The sequence below is a fragment of the Canis lupus genome, chromosome 13 (genome assembly GCF_048164855.1).
Source record: "Canis lupus baileyi chromosome 13, mCanLup2.hap1, whole genome shotgun sequence".
NCBI lineage: Eukaryota > Metazoa > Chordata > Mammalia > Carnivora > Canidae > Canis > Canis lupus.
The window spans coordinates 50,459,215-50,476,936 of NC_132850.1; the positions used below are offsets into that span (position 1 = coordinate 50,459,215).

At 37.3% G+C, this 17,722-nt stretch overlaps 1 protein-coding gene across 13 annotated transcripts in view; it reads right to left on the reverse strand.

Annotated features, from left to right (window-relative positions):
- The window catches only part of SH3D19 (SH3 domain containing 19), a 178,531-nt gene that overhangs the window by 75,254 nt on the left and 85,555 nt on the right, over window positions 1-17,722 (reverse strand). For all 13 annotated transcript variants that reach the window (XR_012006123.1, XM_072773606.1, XM_072773613.1 and 10 more), the window contains one exon: window positions 16,685-16,724. Coding sequence is in view for 3 of the 13 variants with exons in the window: in XM_072773606.1 (XP_072629707.1) it covers window positions 16,685-16,724 (40 nt within the window). In the remaining 10 variants the exon portion in view is untranslated. The remainder of the gene's footprint in view (window positions 1-16,684; window positions 16,725-17,722) is intronic.

Genomic DNA, 17,722 nt, shown 5'->3' on the forward strand with positions numbered 1-17,722 from the left:
GGAACATGGAACTATAAACACCAAGTGACAGCATTGTTCCCCAGAACAACAAAATATCGTCAAAACCCAACATTTCTCCTCAGGGTGAAATCATGTCCAAACTGAGGTAAGGTCAAACAGGCCTATTCATGGGGCTTGCCACTTTGACTAGCTCCATATAAGGACAGATTATTTGGGGTGGTTTTTTTTTTTTAATTTAAAAAAATTTTTTTTTAATTTTTATTTATTTATGATAGTCACAGAGAGAGAGAGAGAGAGAGAGAGAGAGAGGCAGAGACATAGGCAGAGGGAGAAGCAGGCTCCATGCACTGGGAGCCTGACGTGGGATTCGATCCCGGGTCTCCAGGATCGCACCCTGGGCCAAAGGCGGGCGCCAAACCGCTGCGCCACCCAGGGATCCCTTTGGGGTGGTGTTTTATGAAGAAGAGAATTTACTAGTAAAAGGAAGAAAATTCAAGAGACATGAAGACTGCTACCATTTATAAAGTAAATCAGGGTGGGGTAAAATCTCTGTAGATTTATTTTTTAGGGTTCCAATTCCCTAGATTTAGCATAAACTTAGTGCCTAGCAAAGTGCCTATCACACACAACTATTTGTTGAATATAAGTGAATCCCACTTTCAAATGTCATTGTATATAAACCCCCAATACATCTGTTTGATATCAAATCAGTATTCCTTAATATTGCAAGGAGATGTTATTTTTTTAAGTCATGATTCTTCCAACATCGGGCCTAACAAAAGTGCAAATTGTGATCTTGCCTTCGGCCTAAGCAGAACAAATCTATGGAAGATCTGAAAGCTATAGTTTCAACAATCACTGTTTAAAAATAATATAGGGTAGCATTTTATTTAAATACTGAGATCCACGGATGTCTGAGTGGCTCAGCAGTTAAGCATCTCCCTTTGGTTCACAGTGTGATCCCAGGATCCATGATTGAGTCCCACAGCAGGCTTCCCTGCAAGGAGCCTGCTTCTCCCTCTGCCTGTGTCTCTGCCTCTCTCTCTGTGTCTTTCAGGAATGAATAAATAAATCTTTAAAAATACATACATACTGAGATCCAATCTCTTCTTTATGCAAATAGAAGGTCAGGGAGAAGAGGGAAGAGTAACTCACTCTCATACAGAGACCAGCTATTGCATTAAGGCTACAAGTAAATTCATGAAGAATGAAGGACTTAGGATCAAGGATCCCTTTAATAGGGGTCAGACACAGTGAGTGAACTGTGCGAGGAGTCTGGAGGTGTGAAGTCTAGTTTCAGTCCTGCTACTACTCACTAGTGAGCATAACTGCATCACTTGATGCAAGTTTCCTCATCTAAAATATGGCATTATTGGGTTAGATAATCTCTTCTACCTACTATACAACTTTTTAATATCAAACTTGAAAAGCTCTAAGATCCCAATTTAAATTCTACTTAATGAGAATCAATCACTTAATCCAACTGGAGTGAAGGAATTGGACTTGATAACAGATAACTGTTCTGATAACAACAGCTAACGTAACCGAACACTGTTTTAATACCTCACATCTTTCAAATCACTTGATCTACATATCCACCCTTAGAAGTAGGTACTATTATGGAAAAAAAGTTTATGTAATTTAAATGACCCAGGCCTCACAACTTGTGAATGATGAAGCCAAGATTTGACCTGAACTGGCTCCAGAAGCTGAGTTCTTAGCTACTATGCTTCACTGTCTCACAAAAAGATCACCTACAGCCAAATGTTGAGAGGAAAACACATAAACAAAACACTTAACGTGAGAATTGTGGATTAGTTACTAAGGAACCTTGAGAATTTGCCTTCTTTCACTGAATATCCCATGGCTGGAAGATTTAAATCAGAAGCTATAGTGGAAGAAGGGAGAAGATGTCTTGAAAAGTATTAGAAAATGATTTAAGACTTCCATCACCTCTGGGATTTATTCATAATATATAATATGTCAAGGAATATATGCAAACAAATGTCTGGAAATTCATGGATCTGGGTGTATTCTGTGTTGTTTTAGGAGATCCTAAAATTTTTCCTTTGTTTTTCCTTTTGCTGATGGAAGAAGACAAAAATAACAGAGGCCTCTATTACTCACTAAGGCACAGATCTGATGTCAGTGTTCATAAGACAAGCAATACATTTCCCTCTTCACACAACATATTATATGGGATTTGGTTTGTACATAAATACTTTAAAGTACTACTCTGCTCTACTTTTAAAAATATAGTCATGGTACCCTAACCTATGTGGAAATAAATCCTAAAATCAAGGCTGTAGTCTGGGATAGTCCTAAAGCCAATGTATGCTAACTATGTAATTTTCATTTCTAAGTTACACTATTGTTATGGTTATTTCTTCTAAGGATATTAGATTATCCTGTGAGGTTAAAAGAAACTGAACTGCCTTTAAACTCAAATAAAGAGGTTTTAAATAAGAGGACATAGGGTATCCCAGGAATTCCCATTAACAGGAAGTAGAGGGGATCCCTGGGTGGCTCAGCGGTTTAGTGCCTGCCTTTGGCCCAGGGCGCGATCCTGGAGTCCCAGGATCGAGTCCTGCATCGGGCTCCCGGCATGGAGCCTGCTTCTCCCTCTGCCTCTCTATGTCTATCATGAATAAATAAATAAAATCTTTGACAACAACAAAAAAAAGGTAATTCGTTTCTCTAGGCTTTAAAAAAAATAATAGGCAGTAGAGCTGAACTTCAAAGGACACTGGAAACATGGCAGTTTCTTGCACAAGTTCTCATTCTTCCTTACTTTCTCTCGAGACCACACCATCTCTGCTTTACTCTTCAAATCTCCTGCTACAGCTGGACTCTCACTACTTGTTCATCAGCCTACATGCCAGCACTCGTCAGTTTATATGTCCCACCAAGCCCAAATCTAAGTGATTTTCAAGGTCCAGAAATCTTGGCTTTCAGCTCTGTGTTTAGTCTAAAAGTTCAAGAGAAACAACTTGATTATCACAGCATATAGGTCAAAAGCCCATCAGCTATGGCCAAATGGGGCAGGGCTATGTGGAAACAAGATCACAGGTGTCTATCCTTCATCTGGGAGGCAGTTCTCAGAGGGGCAGGTAGGCGCGGGCTGGTTGTACTGGACACACCCTATGCTGCATTATCACCCCATTGTGTTAGGAGCAGATACTGTCCAGGCCAGGGTGTTCATCAGATGCCAGTTTATTTCCTATGTACAATCCTGTCATGACCAGACACCCTGGCTCCAGCAGAAAGAAGAACCCTTTAGGATCATGAATAATACAACCGCACAGTTACTTAGGACAAAACAGATCAATCGTATCAAAAAGATCTATCAGAAAGAACTTCTGGGTTAACGACACTTGAAGAGCACTGATCTTGAAAAGCAGAAAGAATGAAACTCCTCCATCTGCTTAATTGAAGTCCAGAGCAACCGTGATGGCTAATTTTATGTGTCAGCTACACTAGGTTACGGTCCTCAGTTATTCAAACATTAATTTATGTGTTGCGGTGCAGGTACAGTGTAGACATGGTTAAAGGTCATAATCAGTTGACTTTAAGTATGGGGAAATTATCCTAGATAATCTGAGTGGGCCTGATTCAGCTGAAGAGTCCTTTAGAGCAAAATAAAGGCTTCTCTGAAGAAAAATTCTTGCCTGTGGATAGCAGCGTCAGTGCATGTACCTAAGTTCTAGCCTGCCCTTTAGGGTGATCTGCTCTAAGGATTTCTGACCTGCCTAGCCAGCCTCCATAATCACAAACTCAATTATGGGCAATTAATCTCTTAATATACATCTCCTGCTGGTTCGGTGTCTTTGATTGAACCCTAAGTGAGACAGCAACTAAATAATCATCATAAAAAAATCAAATCAAATCAAATCAAATCAATCAATCAATCAATCATCATCATAATAACCCTAAGCAGGTACTATTATGAGACCCAGGAATAGATGAGAAAACTGAGTACAAGAAAAAAAGAAACTGCCCAAGGGAACCCAGCTCCTAGGTGGTGAAGCTGGATTCTAATTCAGACGGAACCCATGTGTGAACCCATATATATTGCTTTCTATTCTACAGCCTTTCTGAATGATTCTGCCAGTATGAACAGAGCCCAAACAACTAAAAAGGTATATTTAAAAGTTCACTTTTGGGATCACTGGGTGGCTCAGTGGTTGAGCATCTGCCTTCAGCTCAGAGCATGATCCTGGAGTCCCCGGATCAAGTCCCACATTGGGTTCCCTGCATGGAGCCTGCTTCTCCCTCTGCCTGTGTCTCTCATGAATAAATAAAATCTTAAAAAAATAATAAAATAAAAAATAAAAGTTCACTTTGGAGTACTCTAAAATGTTCCTCAAACTTGAGCACAGACAGTCCCAAAGTCAAATATAGGCTCAAGGGATATGAACTGATGTCTAAGACTCAAATCCAGGTAATCAGAGTCCTGAATGTCCTTGGATGGGCCTCCAAAAGTCTCTGGGTAAGGGGCTCTCCAGAGGCTGTGGATTAGTATAAGACTCCTTTGGAAAGTATTGTTTGGGGCCTAAAATAAAGTTCGCAGAAATGGGTCATGGTTAACAAAACCTGAATATCCTAACATAAAAATGAGTTAAATTGAAAGAAGCAAAATTCTTATTGGTTATTTTCTTCTGATTTATCCACAACAATGCAGGGCCAGAGAAGATCTTTAACCCTGGTGAGAATGCAATCTTTTATTGAGAAATCTGGTTAGTACATATGAAAAATCTTAAAATATTTTTTTGATCCATTAATTTTGATCTATTAATTCCACTGCTAGGAATTTATCACAAGGAGTTAATCATTGATAGTCCATAAGAATGTAGGTTTAAGAATCTTATCACAGCATTGTTGATGATAGTAAGAAATTAGAAAGAACCAAAACATCTCACAATAGAAAATACCTACCTGATGGAATACCATTAAAAATCATATCCTAGAAAAAATTTTTTATAAACTATTGTTTTGGAACAAGCACTATGCACAGTATTATTACAATTATATATATATTTTTAAAAATCACATATGCACAGAAAATGACTGAACCACCAATTTACCAAGTTAGCATTCAGTGGTTGGATTATGAGTAATTTTTTCTTTTCTAAAAAAAACTTTCTATAATAAAAACATATTACCTTGCAGTATAAGTTTTGATCATAATTTAGAAGTTTAATGAAATGGGAAAGTTCATGACAATGTTAAATAAAAATAATTTTAATCAGTGTATTCATGAGCCTCTAAGTTAAAATTATAGTGTCTGTCTGAAAAGATATAAACTAGAAAAAAAATATATCAAAATGTAATAGTGATTAACTATGAGGTGAGATTATAGGTGATTTTTTCTTTTATATACTTATTTTTTTTCCAAATTTTCTATCATGAACCTATTCTGCTTTATAATCAGAACAAATGCAGTTTCATTAGAAAAAAAAGCAATGGTGTTAAAGATTGGAATTCACCATATGGAAAAATTCTGAAGAGTACAGTTCAGCTCATAAGGATTTTTTTTCTACTTGGAACGTTTCTTCAGAATCTGTAACCAAAGAGAAACTACAGGTAATAGCGAGGGATAAACGTCATGTCCTGCATCCCTAGTAACATCCCTGGACTGACTGCCTGGGTAAGGCAGTGTGCCAGGGACAATATTATCTACAGGGAACCAGTTTACATTTGAGAGGATGTTTGTATTTTAGAAACACTCTGAACCATTCAGACAATCAGACAAACAACATCTTCTTTTTATTCTTTTATTTTCTTAATTTCCAAAGGGTACTTTCCAAAAGGACAGAGACACACACGAGTCCTTCTTGGGCATGCCTGCCTTATTTTTGCTGCATTTAGTTAGAAGTGTTGCACAAAGGTAGGCAAACTCACTCTGCATCTTTGCAGAGCTCCTCTATGACTAGAACAAGATCAAAAGTGACAAAAACTTGATTTATTACCCGATTTATTGTCTTGAGGAGGACGGCATCAAAAGGGAAGCCCCCAACCTTGAAATTATATTTTTTGAACCAGGACTGATTTCTGGTTTGAGAATGACTTTTGATCAACAGCAGTTAACCGTTAACGAGACAGGAGGTGACTGGGCTATGAGTGGTTGTTTAGCTATTTTGTGCACGCTAAGATCTACCAGGAATTAGTTTACTTTTGTGGTTTATAATCCTAATCAATGCTCTTGAAGAATGTGATATATACCGTGCCACTAAGGGAAAACATTTAAATTAAAAACTGAAGTCCAGCTGTATGAGGATATTTATTAGCCAGGGTAAAACCATAACCTAGGAACAGACAGATCCACAAAGACATATATAAAGTTCACTCAGCTAAAGGCCATTTGTTATAGATGCTGTAGAACTATGTAAATACTGCTTCTAAATTATACTGCAGAAAAATAAAGAACTAATATAAATATAACTAACCCAAGGGAAAGAGAGAAATGAATTAGAATGAAAAATTTAACGGCTAGGCATTTCATATGCTCCTTGGAGTGCTGAGAAATGGGTGGCCACACATGCCCATCCTGAGAAAAAGTAATGAATACAGGACTAGCAGCTGTTCCAAAGTTAACTACCTGCTGTTAGTTTAATTTGAAACAACCTCAGAGAAGCCCCCATACTACGTACTAGGGCAGTGGTAGGCCAGCTGATAAAACTTTTCAATTACCCAACTGATAAACCATATAAATGCTTCATTTTCATCCTCATCACACTGGGGGTAAATGCTAAGCCCCAGTCACATTTCTTAAAACCCCAACAACATAATAAATATACACTCTCTGTAGAATGGCATAAAATGTTAATAATCCTTTCACATCTCCCATTGCAAAAGGATTTTTTCCCCCATAAAACCTGCATACACTTTAATTCTTCACCTTGTTTATAACATTACAGATGCTACAACCAAAGTAATGCTTCTCTTATAGCTTAGAAAACATAATGGCACAAAGTAATTACACAAGCTATAGTTTATAGATGTACAGGAATCAAAACATATGGGCAGGGAAATGCTAAAGAATTATAGTAGTTAAACTAAGCCCAGTAGAGCATGACATTTTAACAAACATATTTAGAAAGGAAAAGATCAAAAAGAAGTTAAGACTTTTGCTTCTAGCTAATCTATTTAAGCCATAATGTGATGATGGTAAAGTGTCAAACAAAAAAAATCCTCAACATCTCTGTAAACCAACAAAAGGGTACCAATGTAGAGAACCAAGACTCTTTCAAATTCTTAGTAATAAAGTGGTTGCTGATTTTTTACAACATTAATTCTGAGTGTACTGACCTATATGCTACAAATATACTGCATGCTGAGTTTAAGTCTTTCCCTGTATGGAGTGACATTTCAGACCATATTATGTGGAACAGGGATTGAAATGAGCCCAACTGAACCTGGAGTGATACCAAACCATCATGAAGCAATCTGAGATTAGGGAAGAAAAATAGAAATGCAAGGTATGTAAAATTTCAAAACTTGAGATAATTATGAACGAAAATAAGAGTTCAACAGAAACTTGAGAAAAAAATCTACCTTAAACAAGGACACCTGGGAGGCTCAGTGGTTGAGTGTGATCCTGGGTCTGGGGATTGAGTCCCCACATCGGGCTCCCTGCATGGAGCCTGCTTCTCCCTCTGCCTATGTCTCTGCCTCTCTCTCTCATGAATAAAATAAAATCTTAAAACAAAAAAATCCAAAGGCTTTCTTATACATGTATACACAGATATGAACATAAAGATATTTGTTGTAGGGTGCCTTGGTGGCTCAACTGGTTAACCATCTGCCTCCAGCTCAGGTCCTGGGATGGAGCCCTGTATTGGGCTCCTGGTTCTGTGGGGAGCCTGCTTGCCTCGCCCCTCCTCCTTCTTCATGCTTGTTCTCTCTCTCAATTAAATAAATAAAATCTTAAAAAAAAAAAAAAAAGATGTTTATTAAGCAGCACTCCTGCTATGCTACTGGTAAACAACCCAAATGCTATCCATAAAGGACTGGCTAAATAAGTAGTAATATAATTACATAAGAAAATTTTATGTAGCAGTTCAAAAAAAAAATGAGTGGGAAGTGACATGGTAAAACTTCCTAAAATATAAGTGAAAAGGGCAAGCTTTGCATAAATATATATATATATGAATATATACATATATATGTACTATAGGCACACACCTGTTTTTTCTAAATATAATTTGTATACATATGTATACATGTACATATATGCATAGAAAGTAGCATAGGATAAATACTAAACCACTAGACTCATTTTTTAATTTTTATTTATTTTTTTGGTTTGGGTTATTTTTTTTTAAAGATTTTATTTATTCATGAGAGACACAGAGAGAGAGAGAGGCAGAGACACAGGCAGAGGGAGAAGCAGGGTCCCTACAGGAGCCAAATGTGGGACTCAAACCCGGGTCTCCAGGATCACGCCCTGGGCGGAAGGCAGGCGCCAAACCGCTGAGCCACCCAAGCGTCCCTAGACTCATTAAAAAAAAAAAAAATGTACTTATTTACTTGAGAGACAGAGAGAGAGAGAGAGAGAGACAGACAGACAGAGGGGGAGAGACTGAGAGAGCGCATGCACAAGGGGCAGCACAGGAAGAGGGAAAAAGAATCTTAAAAAAAAAAAAAAAAAAAAAAGAATCTTAAGCAGACTCCTTACCGGGCTCAAGCCCAACTGGGAATCGATTCCACAGCCCTGAGATCATGACCTGCACCTAAATCAAGTGTCAGATGCTCAACCAACTGTACCACTCAGGCAGCTCTGAACCATTAGACTCTTAATAATGATTGTCTATGGAATAAAGGCAGATACCACGTTTCTGTAGTACTAAAAAAATGTTTTCATGTATTACTTATATAACTCTTAAGTGACTAAAAGTGAGATAAAAATCCACAAAGCAATAAATAAGGTTTCAAGTAAAGGAGCTACAGGAGGGCACCTGGGTGGCTCAGTCACTTAAGCGGTTAAGCATCTGTCTTTGGTCTGGTCATGATCCCGGGGTCCTGGGACTGATGTGGTATCAGGCTCCCTGCTCAGCGGGGAGTTTGCTTCTCCCTCTCCTTCTGCCGCTCCTCTTGCTTGTTCATGTGCAGGAGTTCTCTCTCTCCCTCTCTAATAAATAAAATCTAAAAATGTAAAAAAAAAAAAAAAAGGAGCTATAGGAGTTGGACTACGAGTAGAGGTAATATGGGAAACCATGGTTGCCATTTTTTTTCTGAACATCCTAATTTCCTTGTTATTTTCCTCTTTCAGAAATAACTGCAGAAAATTTCACTCAGTTTTATGCTCATGTATTGTGAAAGCATATTTGTGCCATAGGATTCAAGGTCCCCTTGAAGGCCTTTTTAATTAATTATGGAAATTTTGAGGACTTTTTAAAAAGTATAGATAATATTGCAAAGCTCATTACTGAGCTTAAGGAATAAGCAATATAAATAGACTGGAAGCTCCTTGTGTACCTTTCCCTGATCCATTCCTTTGATAACCAATACCCTAAACTAACATTTCCAAGCATCTTTTGATACTTTTAGGAAAAAAATACATACATACTATACATATAAAAATACATACACATTTATATGCAGCCATAAGAAATACACAAGAGACAACATGCTGTTTGTGCTTTGCCTGTGATAAAGAAGTCTGCAAACTTTATCTATAAAGGCTCAGATAGTAAATATTTTCAGCTTTGAAGTCCATATGCTTTCTGCTGTAGTCAACTCTGTTGTAATGCAAAAGCAGCCATACACAATATGTAAACAAATGGGCATGGCTAAGTTCCTGTAGAACTATTTATAAAAACAAGTGGCAGGCCAGATTTGGTCCATTTGCTGACCTCCACCTCATATAAATAGGATCATACTTTATCTACCTTTCTACAACTTACCTTTTATCTTCCAAAATTATGTTTCTAAGATTTACCTACATTGCCATATATAGCTGTAGTTCCCTTAATTCAAACACTGCTACTCCCAACATTCTTGTGCATGGTTCCTCTGGCACACGTGAAAGAATTTTCCCCAGGGCATGTTATAACTACTGGGTTGTAGGGTATGGGCATTTTCAGCTTCATCAGGTATTGCTCAATTGCTCTCTAAATATGATATGCCAAATTTTCACATACATAACTGCTATCACTTTTTTGAGATTTCTGTGCCAACCTGATAGAAGTGAAATGGTATCTCATTATTGTGTCACTGGTACATCTTTTTTATTTTTTTTAAGATTTTATTTATTCATGAGAGACACAGAGAGAGAGAGAGAGAATGAGAGGCCGAGGCACAGGCAGAAGGAGAAGCAGGCTCCATGAAGGGAGCCTGACATGGGACTCGATCCGGGGTCTCCAGGATCATGCCCTGGGCTGAAGGCAGCGCTGAACCACTGAGCCACCAAGGCTGCCCTCACTGGTACATCTTCTTAATATCAGCAAGGTAAATAAGGTTTTCAATAATTAGTTGGCTACTTAGGTTTCATATTTTTGTGAGTTCCCTACCCATATTGACTGTCTTTTTTGTGCTGATGTGTAGTTTCTTATTCATGGACACATTTATTTTATTTATTGACATCAACCTTTGTTGCCTGTGTGCACTGCACCGCCATGACTTGTCTTGTCACATGTTTTTGGTGTCCTCACATACATAAGGTTTAAATTTTCACAGTTTAATTCACCAATCCTCTTCTTTGTGGTCTATACTTGTTGAGACCTAAGAACTCATTCTCTACCCTAAAGTCATAAAGATATTATTATATGTTTCTTCAAAATATTTCAGTTTCATTTTTGGAATTCCATGTATTTAGATTCTACCTCCTATGATAAAACAAATTCCATTTGAATTTTTATGAATATAGATTGTCAATTGTTCCATGACCATTTGTGGACACGTCCATCTTCCCCCCTCATCTGAATGCTGCCTCTAGAACTGTGTGTATCTGCCTTATGTCTGTTGTGGACTCTATTCTGTTCCCTTGCCCTGTTCTGTTTCCTGACAAAACATTGTCTTAATTATTCACAAGAGTCTACCTCCTTCTCTTGAACTTCAAAACTGTCTCGGTTATTCTTGTTCTTCCTTAAAAATTTCAGTCATTTTGCTGAGTTCAAACAATTTTTTGGTGATTTTTCCGAAATTTCATTGAATTTTATGAATAAGTATCAAAGGGGAATTATAACAGATGTTTTCAGAAGGCTTTAGGAAAACGAAGATTCAAGTGATAATTTTTGAGAGGCTTAAGGTTCTTGTTTCAATGCTGCCTTCTTTTTTTTCCTGCTGTAAATTATTTCCTTGTAGTAGGTTAAAACATTTAAGACAAAGTAGCTGGTTTTTTCAGCCCCCATAAGTCATTGGAATCTATTATTCAGAGCTGGTAGGGTGGTAAAAAGAGCTTCTAATTTTCCATTCCTGGCACTGGTTGCCACAGGGCTTAACTTTCTTTATTATCTTTATTTAGCTCCTACTCCCTTCTCAATTAGTTTCCCAAACTGTCATTTCATAGCACATTTTTCTATGTGGTATTAATAGCTATGTCTGGGAAAGGAAGTTAAAAATTCAAACAAATTTTTAAAATCCTGTATAGCAAATCTCCCATTTGGAGTTTTATAATGCACTTTAGTGTATCAAAGACTCTTAGTGGAATCACCGCAAAGAAATATGTCTAATTTTGCTTTAACTTATCATTTCACGAGCTTTTTGTGCACGAATATTTCTTATATATTGATTAATATCCTACAGACGAATGTTCCATGGGACATCAATTTGGTAAATGGTGTATTTAAACTAACAAGCCAAAGGCAAGAAGAATTCAGATATTTCTGACTTCAACAGAGGTCAATCAGCAATAAGCAATTTTTTTAATGCCAACTCTCAAAACCAACTAACCAAAAAGTACCCAGCAAATCTCTTACAGATGCTTACACGGTATTTTTTGGCTTGAGGTCTTCAAGTTGACTTCTACCTGATAAAAACTCTAACTTGACAAGAGTTATGCTTTCCTTCTTTCAGCACTGAAATGAAAGGTAGACATCCCAGATTTATTCACTTCTCACAGGGAAAGCTATAGGAGTGTTTAGCTTTAGAAAAACATAAACAAAAGAAATTCATCTCTTATCCTTACTGAGCACTGAGCCCATCATTCTTGCTGCTGAGTGAGTGGCTTGAGGAGAACCAACAAACATACAAAAATTAAGTGACTTTTGTTTATATTCTCTTCTGTCTGCTCTGTTGACGCAGCAGGTATTAAATCTGCCTGATGCACTGCAGGCCTGGTGGGGTAGCCCTGCTTGGCTGAGAAGGGCAGGAGAACAGGTCACTGCCAATCTCAGCAGACACTGTATACAGAAAACAATGGCCTTTCCTGCAAAAACGTTTCTCCTTTCTTATTAGGGCATTACTCCTTGCTACACTTGTAACAAACATAGTCAATAACAGTTATAGGCCAACTTCTGAGAGATTCCTCCCAAATTGCAAAGGAAAAACACTGGCATTTTCTTTATCTCTTTGAACTATAATTGGCATTTATTCAATAAACATTTATGAAGTGCTTATCACGAACCAGGCACTATACCAACTGCTGAGGTTCCTAAGACTAATAGCACAGGCCTTGAGAATCTGACAGTATAAATTAGAGGTCAAAGAAAATACTTTCTGAATACCCTCAAGAGTACCACAAGCCTTGCCTGAAGTAGAATGAGGATGACCTGGAACCTGACTTTAGAATAAACAGGCTCTCTGAGATTGGGAGTGAAAATCCCTAACAACAGGCACTCTATGCTCCATGCCGTTGAAGACTTTCTTGTGTTCTATGGTACCTTGAGCCTACATTAGGGCCTCTCAACACTTATTAGCTACTGAATGAGCAAGGGGCAGGAACCATCTAGAGTAATAATTTAGCAATGTATGAATCTTTTTATTCTCAGCACTAGCCTATGTAGCTTTTCCTTGACAATGCTCCCTTACAGAGTAACCGATTCCATCTTTGACCAGCTAGTCAGGCACTTCCTCCTCACATTGTGCAGAAATGCAACCCCCTCAGCTTCCACCCACAGGTGCGCACTCTGCCCTCTAGGACTCTAGGGAACACAGAACATTTCTTTCCATTGCTATTTACTTCGCACATTTCAAGTCTGTAGAGAAGTTGAGGGAACAGCACAATCAATGCCCATATGCTTTTCATTTACTCACCAATTAATAATATTTTCCTATATTTGCGGTTTTACCTTTTTTTCTTCATGAATCATTTGAGAGTTATTTTGCAAACGTAAGACTACATCACTTCTAACACTTTTGTGTATTATCTCTTAAGAATAAGACCATTCTCCCACATGACAGCATTCCTATTTATATACACCTAAAAAAAGTTTCATTAACAAAATATTATCTAAAATAAAATTCATATTTAAATTTTCCTACTTATCCCCAAAGTGCCTTTTTTTAAAATCTGGATTTTAAAATTCCAGATTAAAGAAAATTTCAGTCTTTTTTAATCTAAAAATTTTTTAAGACTTTGTATTTTTATTACATTATCTGTTTTGCCAGGACTTCTATGTGTATTATATACTTGATGGAGGCACATACTGTCGGGATGTCTCACTAGTGATGACATATAACTTGATCACCTGATTAAGACTGAGATCACCGGGGCACTTGGGAGGCTCAGTGGGTTAAGTGTCTGCCATCAGCTGAGGTCATGATCCAAGTCCTGGGATCGAGCCCTGCTTCAGACTCCCTGCCAAGCAGGGAGCTTGCTTCTTTCTCTCCCTGTGTCACTTCCCCTGCCTATGCTTTCTCTCTCTCTCTCAAATAAAAAATGAATAAAATATTTTTAAAAAAAGAATAAGATCACCAGATCTATTCACTGAAAAATTACATTTCCCCTTTTGTAATTAAAAATTCAAAGGGGTACCTGGGTGGCTCAGTGGTTGAGTGTCTGCCCTTGGCTCACGTCGTGATCCTGGGGTCCCAGGATCAAGTCCCACATCAGGCTCTCCGCAGGGAGCCTGCTTCTCTCTCTGCCTGTCTCTGCCTCTGTGTGTATGTGTGTCGCATAAAAAAATAAAATCTTTAAGAAAAAAAAAAAAAAACTGGGGCTCCTGGGTGGCCCAGTCTGTTAAGTGTCTGCCTTCCACTCAGGTCATGATCTCAGGGTTCTGAGATCGAGCTCCACATCAGACTCAACCTGCTTAAGACTCTCTCTCCCTTTCCCCATTTCTCCCCACTGCGCGCACTCTCTCTCTCTCTCTCTCAATAGGCAAATCTTATAATTTAATTAACTAATTAAAAAATATAAAATTAAAAATACTTAAGCCAGTGTGAATATTTGTCCCTCCAATAACTTTTTTGCCCAACTTTTTGTAGCCACTGATGATCCTTGCCTGAATCAACTATTATACTAAGAATTATAAAATGATGATTTTCTGATTCTATGAGTTCTTCTGCACGGATTTTTAAAAATCCAATGTGTTAGAATTTATTATCACTTAAAAATTTTTTTGATACTCAAATTGTCCCAAATTTGGCCAGTAGGTGGTTTTTGATACTGCCTCCTAGGCCTTTTTGACATGAACCATTAGTAAGCATTTCCTATATTTCTGTCACACCATGAGCCCAGCCTCACCTATATACTATCCTCTCCCCAGACCCTGAATCAGCCATTTCTCCAAGGATCTCTGGTTTCTGGTGGTGGACACTAGCCTTTAGGAGGAACAAGTCTGCTAGTGTCTTCTACATACCAGCCCTTCAAGTGCTCAAAGCCAGTTACTTCTGTCCCATATACCTCCCCAAACCTCTACACCTAGGCTAAATTCACCAAACTCCTTACACAAGTCTTGCTGTAACTTTACTTTGATTTCTAAACTAGTCTTCTCTTTCATATTCCTTGTCCCAACTCAGTTGCGGTCTTATATTCCAGTGGTTCCCAACCTAGCTATATATCAAAATCACTAAAGGACTTCTTTACTATAGAGATTCCCAGGATCAACTCACTCCAAAGTTACTGAATAAGAATCTCTGGGGTGAAGCATGGGACTCTGTTTTTGATTTTAAGTTCCTCAAGTGATATCAATATAGCCAGTCCACTGCATACTTCAATTTTTCAAGACCTTGTGAATCCCAAATTGGATACAATATCAAGAAGTATGGTCTAGAGCTACAACTTTTCTTGGACATTCTATTTCTTTTAGTATAATTAAATTGTTGCCGACATTTTTCTGGAAGGTGGAGACAATGGCATAAAATTTCTGACTTATGACAAATTTATGAAGAACTAAATCCTCAACACTTTTCCAAACATATTGTTAAGTTAAAACTCCCTTATCTCCTTATGTGCCATTGGTCTTTCAGGCCTAAGTGTAAGGACTTACATTTATTCCAATTAAAACTTATATTGCTTGATTTATCAAACCTTCAGAGTCTTATGGATCCTGATTTTATCACACAAAGTGTTTTTTACCATTCCAACTTTATGCCATTCACAGTTAAACATGCTATCAAACTCTTCTTACATTGCCTTTTTTAAAAATTATTAAAACAAATCTTATAGACTTTTTTTTCTTATAGAATTTTCTATAGTGGTGGTGGTGGTGACATAACTGTATGTATTCATAAACACTCACAGAAGCATACATCAAGAAGAATGAATTTTAATGTATGTGAATTATACCTTAAAAAAGATCAGCCTTACATTCCAAATAACCCACTGTATTTTTCTTCTAGATTAGGTCTCACTAACTTATTTTGATTGACAATCTCTGCAAAATGGAGGAATAACTAATGGAGTTTTCATAGACTTTGTATTTTTATTCAGTTGATGTCAACGTATTCTGGGTTTTATGCTTTGAAAAAGCATCAGGGTTTGGTTTACCAGGCCAGTCAACCCAGTCAATGCATTATTACCATTTTATCAGTTACCACAACACAAAATGCAAAGAAGTGATGGGCTGTGAAATAAGGTTAAGATAATATTAAAGGAATTACAATTCTTCATAGAACTAGGCTAAAAAAAAAAAAATCAAACACAGGCCTGTCACTCTTGCATAGGAGTAGAAGTTAGAACATTTCCACCTGTAAGTTTGACAAGGATTTTAAAAAATACTCTTCAGTGCTGGTGAAGGTCTTGTGAAATACATGCTCAGACAGTGCAAGTGAGGGGCTTAAGTGAAATAGCCTTCCTGCCTTAGATAGATAGAATCTATCTAACAAGAACTTAAAGAATTAAACTTAAAGAATACATATGTACTTAGAAAAACTAGAAAGATTACACCAAACTTTAAGCAGGAACCAGCCATCTCCAGCCAATGGAAGACAGACTGTTTTGTTTTTTAATGTTTTATATTAAAAAATGTTAAAAAAATTTCTACAGTGAGCCCATGTTAGTTTTATAATTAGGAAAAAAGAAATACATATTTATAAAAAAGATCAAAGAAAGGGGAAGAAAATAAACCACAAAGAAAGTAAATATGGAAAAAATAATTTTTTTGGTAAAGATTTACCTGTCACTGATAGGAATTCTCAAGAAAAATATGCCTTTCAGGTAGTCAATAATTTCATAAAGAATTTTTGTTCAAAAAATGAACAATTTTCCCTTGTGAAGTTTATGTGAATGCCACAGAAGATTCAAATATACAGTAACTCTATAAGGGATACTTGAACTGCCTCCAAATTTTTTCCAAATGAGAAGTGTTATACAGAATTATTAAAAACTATAAACTCATACCTTGAAGAACGGTGCTCTGGTTTATTTCGTTCGTTGCGATCTGTAAAGAAGGAAGACAGTTACATGTCAAAATTCTCTTCAGAAGCCCTGGAAAAGAAGTTCTTAAATACCGGCTGCCATACCATAGATTTCACAAAGGACTGTTCAAAGGTTGCTGTGTCTTACCCTGTATGAGGCTCTTTATCAGAGTTGAAAGGATTTGTCTGACATAAGAGGTAAAAGGATACAAAGCTAGGCAGGCATGTAAAGTTTTTAAGGTTTGTTAAAATCATCTACTTGGAAAGTGTATCATTACACATATTATTTCATTTTCAAAGATCTTTGCTGTTTTAAACACTTCACTAAACCCAAACAAATTTAGCTAAGGAAAGAAAGTAAGGAAACTGAAAAGCCACAGATTACTCAGTTCAAAAAAATTATTCCATGAATCATGGTTGGCAAAAGCTTCCAACAGGATAGGGAGGGGGAGAAAAATGAGCAGTCAGCTACAGCAGCATCTGCAAACATCCTAAGACCTCATCCTTAACTCTCTATTGCTGAGAACTTTTCAAAAGTTGGATTTCAACGTTCCATTGATAATTAGGTCTAATGTGCTATATAGAGGGCAGTGGTTCTTGACCAGGAGCAATCCGCCTCCCGCCCCCCAAGAGACACTTGACAATGCCTGGAGACATTTTTAATTGTCACAACTGGGGAAGAAGGAACTACTGGTACCTAGAAGGTAAAGAAACCAGTGATGCATAAAATGTCCTACAATGCACTCTACAACAAAGAATTATGTCACCCAAAATGTCAATAGCGCTGACATTGAGAAACTTTGCTATAGGGTAAGAGATAGGGCTGCTTGAAGTTTTCCCAGGTGCCTCTTTGGGCTGCTGTAAAATGCTGTTAATCAACCTGAAGATTATTATATATATGAGAAAGAACTACAAAACCCACAGGTCATCTTTTTTTGACTCCAAGTAACAATTTTTTTCAGTACATGCTTAAGAATAAACAAAGTGAAAGTCTCAGTTATGGAAAAACTAACAACAGAAA